Here is an 11,952-nt window from a genome sequence, read left to right on the forward strand (position 1 = left end):
GCACAGACAGCCGGAGGCCGCACAGGCGGGGCTGCGGGGTGACGCGCTGCGGCCAGCGCAAGGCCTGGGGGAAGCGGACGGGGGAACAGGCGACAGCAGAGGCAGCAGCCCCAAGAGGCGGCGCCCCCCGACCCAGCGGACGGCTCCCTGAGCGCCAGGCCCGAGCTGCCTTGGGTGCTTTTCCCAGGCGTTTGCAGCGACGGGACCAGAGGCAGATGCAGCTCCAGGGCCCTGCAGCACCCCTCGGCTGCTGCCTTTGGGGGTGAGCCGCTAGAAGCCCTTTGCTTTTAGAGGCAGGTACAGAGTGCGAGGTCTCCGGGGGGGCCTGGCACCTTGGGTCTGAGCTCCGCCCCCCACCTTCCCTTCTGCCCTTCCCTTCTGCTCCTTTTTCAGAGCCCTCCGCCCCCACTCATACCTCCCAGACCATGCCGTTTGGCTCTCCACCTGGCCGGTGTCGCCCGAGAGCAGGAACACCTGCAAGCATCGGCCGTTGGCTGAGCAGATGGGGAAAATCTCCACCTTTTCCCAATGGCTCCTGCTCCCCAGGCAAAAGGCCATAAAACACCGGTCTTGCCTGTGGTTGACACTGCAGGGCCCGGGCCCAGTTTTACAGGTGAGGAAATAGGTTTCCCAAGGGGAACACTGAACTTCTTCCAGTCACACAGCTTTGAGCACCAGGGCCAGGTGAGGGGACAGGCTGCATGAGGCAGGCTGGAAGGGCTTCCTGGAAGGTGGGGTCTTCAAGGTGAGTGGGGTTCACGGAAATGTAAGGTAGCCCTCCAGGTGCAGGTTGATGGGGGGACAGGGGCTGTCAGGCGCGATGAGTTTGGGGTCCAGGTGGGGACGCCGACAGGCCACACGTCTGGCAGCCGTGAGCCAGCGATCGACCTTGCGCTGGGGCTGCGTGGCAGGCCGTGGGGAAACGCGCTTGGCCAAGTTTCGGGCATGCCTCCGGGGAGCTTCCGGTGGCTCTGGGAAGCCGCCTGAGCGATGAGCGCTGCCCTTGGGCCTCAGCCCCAGTGTTCCTCTGGGCTGGGGGCTCAGGAGCTTCCTGGTCCTCCCCGCTCCTCCTGCCCTGTTTCCTGTCTCAGATGTGTGTCCATCTGTGCCAGAGGCAGGTGCCCTGGCCTGGCCTGCATCGATCTGGGTGCTCCTCCAGAACGTGGGTTACACTTGCGTGTGCCAGGCCTGCTCGGGCCCTGTGCCACGCCTTGGTTTTTGTTCAGAGCCCAGCGCTTGGCAGCCTTTCCGGGGACCAGGGAGAACTCCCTTCAAAGTCACTTTTGGAAGATGCTCAGGAAACCTGTGGTTTAGTGAAAATTGATCTCTTGCAGATTTAGGGCTCAAAGGCAAAGCTCTGTAGGGTTTCGAGCACTTGGGGGGTCCTTCCTCCGCCAGGGTCTTGCTGTGTCCTCCTGCCTGGCACTGCCCTTTGCTCTGGTGCATTCTACATCAGGAGCCCCGAGCCCTAAACATTCCCACAAATGTTGATTGTGTCATCCTGAGCTACCTGTCAGGAGGCAGGGCAGGCTCTGGGTGCCAGGAGGGAACAGACGGTGACAGACAGGCTGGTGAGGCCACAGCAGGGCTGTCGTGCCAGGCCTGCCCAGCCAGGCTGGGGTGTGAGGGCGGCCTGTCAGTTCCTTAGGGGACAGTGTCAGGTGTGAGAAATCACGATGTGCGTTGAGTAGACCCTGGGGATTCTGACGGCGGAGAATGCTTGGAACTCATTTCCAGATAAGTGGGGCAAAAGTCCAGGCCACAAGCTCTTTGCTGTGCGTGGCTGCAGGCATGATCAGTCGATAGCCACCTCCGCCCCGCTGGATCCCAGGCTGTGGATTCTGCAGACACCAAGCTCCCTGAGCTTCAGTTGTCAGGGTAAGTGCAGAACTAGGAAGGAAGAAGGTCCTTCCTCTTTGAGGAGAAACGTGCTTGAAAGAGGAACAGTGAGAACTGGACCGCGCACAGGCGTTTCACGCGTTGGACGTCCTCAGGCACCACTGGTGGGGCTTTGTGCCCATGGTCCGGATGCTCACGCCACGACTCGGAGAGGTGGCTTGCCCAGGGCCTTACAGCAGGGGGCCCTGGCTGCTTCAGAGGTGTGACGCGGACGGAGCCCCATGACAGAGTGGGGGTGGCTGGGCTCTGAGGTCGCCGGTGGCCGCACCCTTAGCTGCCTCACCCCCGCGCTGGCCACTGGGCTCCTAGTTTCCAGAGCGAGGGAGGGGCTGCTCTGTTTGCTTTTCACAGCAGTGAGAGGAGGGCTCTTTGAAAGGTTCTTAGAGTTTAAAAAGAGGAGTTTGAGGAAGTGGAAACCAAACCTTTCTTTTTTTCTCGGTCTCTTTTTGTGGCCTCCAGAAATAATCCTGGGCTCTGCTGCCTCTCTCAGGATTATGGTTCACCCCCCCCCACCCCCCCCACTTCCGGCAAACCAAGCAGCAGCGGGCTGTGGGGAAGCTGACGGGGAGAGAAGAGTGACAGGCCTGTGGCTGGTGAGTCGGTGCCAGGAGGCAGTTGGCTGCTGACTCACTCACCCTGGGCATGAAACAGGTCCCGAGCCCCCCCACCCCCACCCCGCATCAGCATCATGGCGGCCTCCTCCTCCAGCGAGGCTTTGGTTACGGCCTGTGCGGGAATCTGGAGTGGTGCTGGGATTCGAGCCCCCGCAGAGACCGGACTGAGCTCTTTGGATCCCCCTCCCCTCCGGCCAGCCAGGCCCCAGGCCCAGCCCTGTGGGTTTCAGGCCCTCTCTCTTCTCCAAGCCTCTCGTTCGCCCTTGACCACACGTGCCACTCGGCCTCCCTGAACTTGTAGAAAAACAAGCCTGTCCCACCCATCTAGGACCTGAAGGTCAGGAAGGTGACCCCGTGCCCCTCGGTGGCCCTGGGCCAGCGTGCAGCAGGTGCTCAGTCAACGTGGGGAGGAGGGGCCTTTCCTCCCAGCCGGCCCGCACAGCAGCGAGTGGCCGTGCTGAGACAGCCTGGGCCGCGCTGAAGGTGGACCCTGCTTTCCACAACCCTGACTTCGCCCACGGGCCCTGCCCTCCGCTTCGGGCCCTTGTCAAGTGGAGGGATTTCAGCCACCACCCTCGACTGGTCCCTTGGAACCAAAGGGCGGCTACCTTTAGCGCATCCCATGGGTTCTGACTCAAGTGAGGCACCCGGTGTCTCTGGGGAGCCAGGGAGGACTTGGGCTGGACAAGCCCCAGGCAAGTGGCTCCCGCCGGCTGGTGAGAGCAGTGAGTTGGTGTCTGGAAGGGCTTGGTGCAGGGCCTCCCTGGAGCCTGCCCCTGCCCCGCCACCTGCCCGACCCTGCTTGGTTCACTTGTACGCGCTGATCCCTGTCCCGAATGTTTGTTCTCTCTGTCTGTGTCCCCTTCTGGAATGCCAGCTCCTCGGGGGCCCCCGCACTCCTGCCCCCATCCACAGTGCCTGGCACCCAGTAGGGTAGGTTGTCAGTAAATACTGATCCGTCACTGCTGCCAGAACTGCCTTGCTGTTCACCCCAGGACGCCACAGCGTGAAGGGGCCACTGTCCTGCCTGACCAACGAGCTGCAAGTTGACTCAACGTCCTGAGTGCGAGCCCACTGCCCTTTTCCCCGACTCGGCGGCCTGCCTGGTCACACTGGGCCTGTTTTGGACATGGCATGCGCCCAGCTTGCCTGTGCCTCCGAGGCCCCGTGCTGCCACGGGCCGGCTCCTGGGGCCGCTCCCGTTCCACCCCACATCTGCGAGTTCTTTGTTTCATCTCTCTGGGCCCCTGTGACTCTGGGCTCCGGCTCAGAGTCTGCCACCTCCAAGGAGATAAGAAAAATATTCAGACCCAGCCAGTTTAGAGTTTTTACCTGCAGACGCCAGCCAGGTGGCTGTACCTTGGGCCCCTCTCCTGCCCCTCCCTGCTACCAGTTTGTCCCAGGCGTTAGTTCTCTGCAAAATCTGTTTGCTTCTGTCCACCCTTCCTCTGCAAGCCATTGACCCAAAAGTCCACCCTATCAGGTTGACCCCTGTCCAGGGCCTCCTCATCCTTTGCTGCCAACTGCATGTAGGCAGGAAGTGGGGACAGCCCTCCTCTCTGCCTTCAGCTCTGTCATCTGCGGACAGGGAGCCTTGGGGAGAGGTCAGGAGCATGAGCCAGGCAGGTGCTCTCTGCAGAGGTGGGATATCTTTGAGGGTAGACCCCCAGTTTTCATGGGGTGCAGTTAGATCAGGCTGGGGGCTGCGACCATGGACACTAAGCCCCAGGTTCAGTGATGACCAGCCACCTCGAGTCATGCTAAAAACAGTTCCCCGAACAGAATTCACTTTCACTAGGGCCAGAATATTCTTGCTCATTGTTTCGGCTTTATTCCGGGCTTAACAATGCAGGCTTCCTGGATGACCTCACTGGGGTGAGCGGAGCCATCGCCATCAGTCCTGTGAGGCCAGCCTGGTCAGCACCTTCAGATCAGCCGGGCCTGCCCGCTGCTGCAGCTGCCAGGGGTGGCCTGGGGCAGTGGAGTGACCAGAGAGGGAGCAGAGTTTGCTTCGAGCCCTTGCCCCATCTCAGGAAAGGGGAGGTATGTACACCCCCACACCTCAGCAGCTCCCCAGAGATGGAGGGTGCGGCCCAGTGCCCCAGTCCCAAGGGCGACAGGAGCCAAGGACAGCGCCCACCCGACACCTCAGCCCCTGCCCGCCCTGCTGTCTCCCACTGTCCCGAGGCCTTTGTGGGCCGGGCTCCTGGGGCGCCTTGAGCTTGTCACGCTTGAGTTTGCCGTTCCTCAGGCTTAGATAGCAAGACAGAAGCCTACAGGCCGCAAGCGAGTTGAAGGATTAAGCCTCATAAAGCTACCTCTTTTATGGGAAAGTACAAACTCCTTCTTTGATTAGTTTCTGTTTTATTTTCAAGAACGGCTACCCCAGGTGGACAGGGAGGGAATGGTGTTGACCCACCCCGCCCCCACTTTTTTAAGGCTTCACTGTGGTGGCCTCCTAAGGCCCGCGCAGTGAGCGGGGAGCATGTCTGTGTAGACATTACCTCACGCCCGCCGCGGAGCCCGGCCTCGCCTGGACCCAGCGGACGCGGGGCACGCAGGCCGCCTGGACGCCTCCCTGCTGGCCAGGGGGAGGCCGTGTGCAGCACCAGGGTCCATCCCCGTGTCCTTACGTTGCAGGCAGCCCGCCCCCAGGGCCCTGGGCTCCCGACTGCTCCCCGAGCCCCTTCTGTCATGTGACCCTTCGCTTTCCTGTTCACTCTTGCCTAGTTCCCTTATTTGTCAGTCCCCAGGCCAGTGGCTTAAAGGCGCCAGACCCCATTTCACTGGGTGACCACACTGTGAATGCAAGTGAGCTGAACAGCAGCCTGGCTGAGCGTGTGGGCCTCGGAGGCTGCAGCAGACCTGGGGGGCGTTCAAGGGTCCACGCCAAGAGGCTGCACCTCTCAGGGCCTTGTCTCAGCTGGGTCGGTGACGCCCACACTGGGACCAGACCTGCAGAGCGCTCGCACAGTGCTGACTAAATGCGTGCAGGGTGCTCAATAAATGCGGCATGCTTGCTGTTCCTCTTTTAAAAAAAATTATGCGTACAAGAATTGGGGTACAGGCCAGAGGTGCAGGGTGGAGTGAGAGGATTCACCAGAGAGTGGGGAGCAAAACAAGCAGATCTACTGAAATACACTTTTGGGGGGAGCAGCGGGTGGACAGGGGAGGTCTGCTGGGCCACGTGGGTCACTCCCTGGCCAGGGATGGGGCTCGTGCCACAGTGGCTGGTGATCTGATCGCTTCATGGTGCTGAGACTTAGCCACTTGCGCCACCAGGGAGGCCCCTCTTTTTCTCTTAAACGTTGGGAGACAATGCCTGCCACACACGCAGTAAAAAGCCAACGTAGCCAGCTACTTTCTCCAGTTATGGCTAACATCTGTCAATACGTATCAGGCAATTTAATCTTGAGGTGAGTTTTATTTTCACCCCCATTTTCAGCTGTTGAGGAGTCGCACAGAGAGGTTGCTACTTGATCTGGGCCACACAGCTTCATGGTGGCCTCAGTGGACCCCGAACACTGGCTTGGGAGTAGGTGGGAAACAGACGAGGAAAGAAAAGGCCAGCGCTCCCCGACAGAACAGGGGCCCTCGCCTACGCTCGGCTCCGCAGCAGGCCCAGCAGGTGGGGCTTCGGGTTTCCTCACCTGTAAAGTGGGTCTGCCACCCAGGTCTCCCTTCCAGCCCTGGGGTTTGCTTGCTGCTTACCCAACCTTGAGGTTTGCTGAGAAACTAACTCTTCTGTCGGGCCCAGGGCTTCGAGCTTAGCGACTGCTGGGATGCGGGGAGTTTTCCAGGGGGAAACAGAAGTACCTGCCTCTTACTTTTAACAATGCTAGGAACTCACAGTGGTTACATCTGACAGTGTGAGGATGCGGCCCTGTGAGAAACTGTACCTGAGAAGGTGGGTTGGTGCCTGGGCTGGTGACGGCGCTGTGCCCTCCCTGCGGGGGAAGGTGTAGCAGTGAACCCCCAGCTCCTGGAAAAAGGCAAGGGCTCCAAGGGGTGGATGCCCACCCCTCTGCACCTCAGTCGAAGGCCAGCAGGCCCAGGGCACCTGGGCCCCAGGAGGGGTGTGGGCCGCAGGGCACAGGCCTGCTCTGCAGCTCGCCTGCCCCCCGCCCCGCCACGTCGCAAAGCCTCCTGTCTCCAATCTTAGCTCCAGTGCCTGAGCTGGGGGCGCTGGCTCCTGTCTCCCCCCGTCCCGTGGACTTGCATGTCCTGTTTTTGTGATTTAAAAAATGGCACTAAAAGTCCCTTCCACAAAGAGCGTTTGAGGAGTAACACAAAGCTTTAAGTGCAGCTCAGCACAGAGTAAGTCCTCAGGTACCTGTTAATTTTTTTTTTTTAAAGGATATGTTTTATTTGTGCATACAGAACTGGGGGACAGGCCAGAGGTGTAGGGGTGGTGAGAGGCCTCACCAGAGACAGAGTGGGGAGCAGAACAGGCCGACTGACTGTCCACTGCTGAGTCCACTGCTGAGGGGAGCAGCGGGCGGGTCAGGAGAGGTCTGCCACGCCATGTGGTCACCTCCGCAACAGGTGGGGATCAAACTCATGCGGAAGCGGCTTTAGCTTCTTACTGCTGTGCTTTAACCCGCTGCGCCACCAGGGAGGGCCAGTACCTGGTAATTTGAAGCTGGAGGTGGAGTGGGGAGGGGGAGGAGAGAAAAGGAGCGTTTTAAATCCGCACCATCGCAGGCGCAGGGCTGAATCTGGGCTGAATCTGTCCTCAGCCGTGTCAAAGCCAACCGGGCTGCAGTGCCAGCGGCCTGCAGGCACAGCGGGCTCCGGCCTTGCCCACTGGAGCCGTGGCGAGACGAGACTCTGCTGGGCGAGAAGGGAGCCTTCCTCTGGAGCCTCTGCATGGGAGCCGACGCTAATCACTTGTAGCTGTAATAACCAGAGAGGAAGCTCTTAAAATGGGGAATTATGTATCATGGTCGGCGCAAAATAGCCCTGGGCTGGGCGCCAAGGAAAACAGCTCCAGGAGTCAGCAGGACAGCGGCTGCCGAGGAGGGGCTCGCCCCTGGGCATGGAGCGCTCCATGGGGCAGCCTGTCGGGTGGCTGCTGAGGGTTGATGGGTCTGCTCTCCACTCTGCAGAGTGGCCAGCGGGGCCCCCGGGAGGTGTCCACTGAGGTCAGGCTGGCCCGGCAGAGGGACAGTCAAGGTACGACTGGGCATCGGGCTCCCGGCCCTCTGTCCCAGGAGTGCCACGTGGCCTGTGCACTGTTCAAGGTCAGGGTGGACTCCATTGCAGCTAGCCGTAGGAGCGGTAGCTGCTCTCCAAATACCGTCCTAAGCGCTTTCCGTATCCCCCTCCTCCCGCCCTGTTCCGCCCGCACTTCCCTATGAGGTGGCACAGTTTGGTTTATCTGAGGCCCAGACAGGCTGCACAGCGTGCCTGAGGTCAGCCAGCCAGAATCGCCGCGGCAATTTCTAGCAGGGGACCGGGCTGCTGGCAGACAACCAGTGTAGCCTTTCAGGTTACCCAGGCCCGAGAAGTGGGGCAAACCAAAGCAGTTCTGTAGAAACCAGCACCCCAGGAGAAAGGAGCCCACAGTGGTAGCCTGGTGGACCTTGGGGAGGAGCTGAGGTTCCATCTCGGGGTGATGGAATATTGGGGGGAGACTGTGATGAGTGTGCTTCATGAGTTGCTTTCAGCTGCAGTGTTGAGAATAGACTTGGGGGAGGGGTGGGCAGAGTAGCGCAGGGAGACCCAGGAAGGAGGCTGCCGTGGATGCCCATGTGAGGGCTGGCGGGCGCGGAGCACGGGGGTTGCCATGGCGACAGAGCTGTGGGTGGATGCCAGGAATGTACGGGAGGCAGAATCCCAGGTCCTGCTGCAAGTGGGCTTTCACGGGCACGGACTCGTCAGACACCCCAGGGAGGCTTGGACTGAGCCCCCGAGAAGCGCCTGTACGGGGTCTGACCTCACGCAGGCGTGCGTGCGCCTTGGGTGGGGCGGTGGGCGGGGCCGGCCGGGCGCTGTGTGCACCTCCGGAGAGCAGGGGCCGGCCGGGCTGGCACAGCTACTGGAGACGGGTCGCTGCCCGGGGCACCTCCCGGGAGAGTGAGGAGACCCCGGGATGCCAGGGTCCAACTGGGAACCAGACCTGGGCAGGGGGCTCGGGGATGCTCGCTCCCCGTGCTGCCGGTGGCCTGGGGCCCAGAGGCTGAGCCAGGCCCTTCGGGGTGACGCCAGGGAGCCGACCCTGGCCCTGGAGGAAGGGCTTCTCCAGGCCCCGCGCCATGTGAGCAGGAGCTGGTCGCCTCCCCACCCCGGCCTGCCGCCCTCCGCCCTCCTCAAGTCCGAGAGCCAGGAGCCCCGAAAGGGCGGAACCGCCCCGCCTTGGCGAGGAGGCGCAGGGGTCACTCCCTGAAAAACAGCTCCACTCGGAGGGAGCCGAGCCCCACATCCTCCAATTATGCTCCCATCCAGCCGGCCCACAATGGGCCGCCCAGATAACCATCGGAGCTGCACAAACCAGTGCTGGAACAATGCTGGCTGCGCGGGCTATTTTTACAGTAGCCGTACGCCAGCCGGACCCCCGTGTCGCCCCCAGGGAGCAGGGCAAAGAAAGGCCGCGCGGATGCCGCCGCCGGTCTGCACTCGGGAGACGGAGGAAGGGCTCCCCAGCCGCCCGTCGGCTCCAGGAAGCCTTTTCTTGGTCTGCTCACCGCCAGATAGCAAAACAATCGGGGTCCCCCACCCCAAGGCAGGGAGAGGAAGGAGGTGGGGGGTGAGGGGGGTTCTTTTGTGCCTCTGCTCCTCAGAGCACAGCCCCTGCTGGGGCCAGGCCAGCCCAGCACCTCGGCCCTGGCAGCCCCCTCCTCACCCTAGAGCCAAGACGTGCCCCGGCCGCGGCTGGAAGTGGCAGTGGCCGAAGTCTGCACGTAGCGGCGGCTGCTTGCAGACGCGCTCTGGGAAACACCCACCAAGTGCTTCCCTGAGGACCTAGTGTGCACCGGCACACGGCACTGGCCCAGACGCGTCCTGTCCCTTGTCCGAGTCTGAACTCGTGGGCGAGGAGACCGGCCGGCAATCAAGGACATGAACAGACCTCAGGCAGCGGATACCCCGGCCAGACTGACCCCCGCAGGTCCCCCCGTTTTCAAATATCGGCTCCTTTCTAGCCTGAAGGCCCGTCCTCATTTGCCTTTATCAGTTCCTGACACGGGAGACCTGTGCTCGCTGGGGTGGGAGCCGCTGTTTTCTGTGCAGACCTGGAATTTGGAGCCAGTGTCTGTTTGTTTCTACAAGCTTTGGGAGGCGCCTTAGAACTGCCGGGACAGGGGGTGTTGTGTTTGTGAGCTGACGCCAGGGCCGAGGCGGCTTCACACTTAGCTTTGGGTGCCCATGAAGCCTCGCCTTGGGGGGGCATCCGCCACCCAGCCCGTGGTTCTCTTCCACAGGTATTGGGGGACACGGACACTGTCCACTTATGCCTGACCCTTGCGGTTCCCGCTCACCTGAAGGGGGTGCGCTGAACCGCTCAGGATGTTGTCAGAGCAGTGGACGGATGTGGGGGTTGCAGGCCCCTGCTACGGCCCTGGGCAGGTCAGCGCCGCCGGGTGGGACGAGGGAGGGGATCTGCTGAGACATGGGCTGCCCGCCCTCGACGTCTGCCGTGCTCTCCCCACAGAGAGCCCGGAGGAGATGGCCACCAAAGAGAAGCTGCAGTGTCTGAAAGACTTCCACAAGGACATCTTGAAGCCGTCCCCTGGGAAGAGCCCCGGCACCCGGCCGGAGGACGAGGCGGAGGGCAAGCCCCCGCAGCGGGAGAAGTGGGCCAGCAAGATCGACTTTGTGCTCTCCGTGGCTGGCGGCTTTGTGGGCTTGGGCAACGTCTGGCGTTTCCCGTACCTCTGCTACAAGAACGGTGGAGGTGAGCTTGGGGGTGCCGTGTCGGCGCCGGACTCCCCTCCCTCAGCCCGCTCTGTCGCAGCCCCCCCAGACAGGCACCAGACAGGAGTGTGGAGGGGTGGGGCCCTTGCCCTCCTGCCCTGCACTCCCTGGCTCCCGCTCTCTTCGCCCCTGCACCGCCCATCCTGGCTAGTTCTGAGCGCCTGCCCTGGGCAGGTGCAGGAGCGGGGTGGGTGAGGCTCTGTGAGGAGGGGGTATTTGAGATGGGGCTCGGGCACCGCTGGTGCTGACTCGGGGCGAGCTGGGGCGCTGGGCGCGTGCAGTGTGAGCCATGGCTCGAGGTGAAAGCACCTAGTCGGTTTCAAGGTGAGGAGGGCACACGGGCTACGATGTGCTGCCCGCTGGGCAGGTGGGCCAGGTCTGGAGGGTTTTCCAGCCAGGCCCAGAGTGGGCATTTATTCCTCGCCACGTCCCCCCTTGTTCTCTGGCGCAGCAGCCATTGAGAGCTGCAGCTCACCGTCTCCCACTCTCTTCTCTCTGCAGGTGCATTTCTCATACCGTATTTTATTTTCCTGTTTGGGGGCGGCCTGCCTGTGTTTTTCCTGGAGGTAATCATAGGCCAGTACACCTCGGAAGGGGGCATCACCTGCTGGGAAAAGATCTGCCCCTTGTTCTCGGGTAAGTGCAGGGCAGAGGTTGCCTGGGGCCTGGTCTCCTTCGGGTTGGCACATTTTTATTGAGCACCTTCTATTTGCCAGGTACATTGGAGCCCCGTGCTGGTCACTGGGCCCTGGGCCTGAGCCCAGAGGCCAGCACAGGCCTTCGTGATGCCGCGGCTCAGACCTGCTCAGTGCGCGTGGGTCCCCCTGACTGTTGAGGGGTGGTCATGCCGGCCGCTGCTTCGCATCACTGCGGCTCTGGAGAAGTGCTGGCGTCAGGACCCTTCTCGAGTTTCAGTCCTGCCTCCTCCTCCTGTTAACTCTGGGGACTTTGGGAAAGTCACTTAATCTCTGTCTCCATTTCCTCATCTATGAAAGGAAGTGACGTGCTTACTTTCTAGGGTTGCTGTGAGACAGCATGACATAGCCACGTAAAGCACTTTGTCCACTTGACAGTAAGCCCCAGTTACAAGTCGCTGCTGTTGCCTTCCTGACGTGGAGTCCCTTGCCTAGTACCTAGTACACTCACAGAGGAGTCCCGTTGGGGTTATAATGGGCAGGTGTGGGGTATGTGTCGCCCCACTCATTGTCCTCCATATAAATCTGTTCATCCATCCATTAAACTTTCTTCAACTAAGCCACTCAACAGTTAGACTATCTAGCTAACTCATTCACTCATTCATCCACCTAGTCATGCACCGCACCTTCTGACAAACCACCGTGTCTGTACCCACCCAGCAACTCAGAGAGCCACCCACCCAGCTATCGTAGCAGGCCATCTAACCATTCTTTCATCCACACAACCAGCCACCCAGCCAGTGATCCCTCTATTCATCATCTAATCATTAATCTGTCCCTCTTTCACACATCTGTTGATTCACCCCATTTACCGACCATCCATTCTTTCA

General features: G+C 61.2%; 1 protein-coding gene across 1 annotated transcript in view; it reads left to right on the forward strand.

The window, feature by feature from the left end:
• Positions 1 to 11,952, forward strand: part of SLC6A6 (solute carrier family 6 (neurotransmitter transporter), member 6) — a 52,011-nt gene that overhangs the window by 10,775 nt on the left and 29,284 nt on the right. The window contains exons 2-3 of the mRNA XM_004692354.2: positions 10,165 to 10,407; positions 10,929 to 11,063. Coding sequence (XP_004692411.1) covers positions 10,179 to 10,407; positions 10,929 to 11,063 — 364 coding nt within the window. The 5' untranslated portion in view covers positions 10,165 to 10,178. The remainder of the gene's footprint in view (positions 1 to 10,164; positions 10,408 to 10,928; positions 11,064 to 11,952) is intronic.

The sequence above is a fragment of the Condylura cristata genome, unplaced genomic scaffold (genome assembly GCF_000260355.1).
Source record: "Condylura cristata isolate star-nosed mole 26May11 unplaced genomic scaffold, ConCri1.0 scaffold00033, whole genome shotgun sequence".
In the NCBI taxonomy this organism is placed as follows: Eukaryota; Metazoa; Chordata; class Mammalia; order Eulipotyphla; family Talpidae; genus Condylura; species Condylura cristata.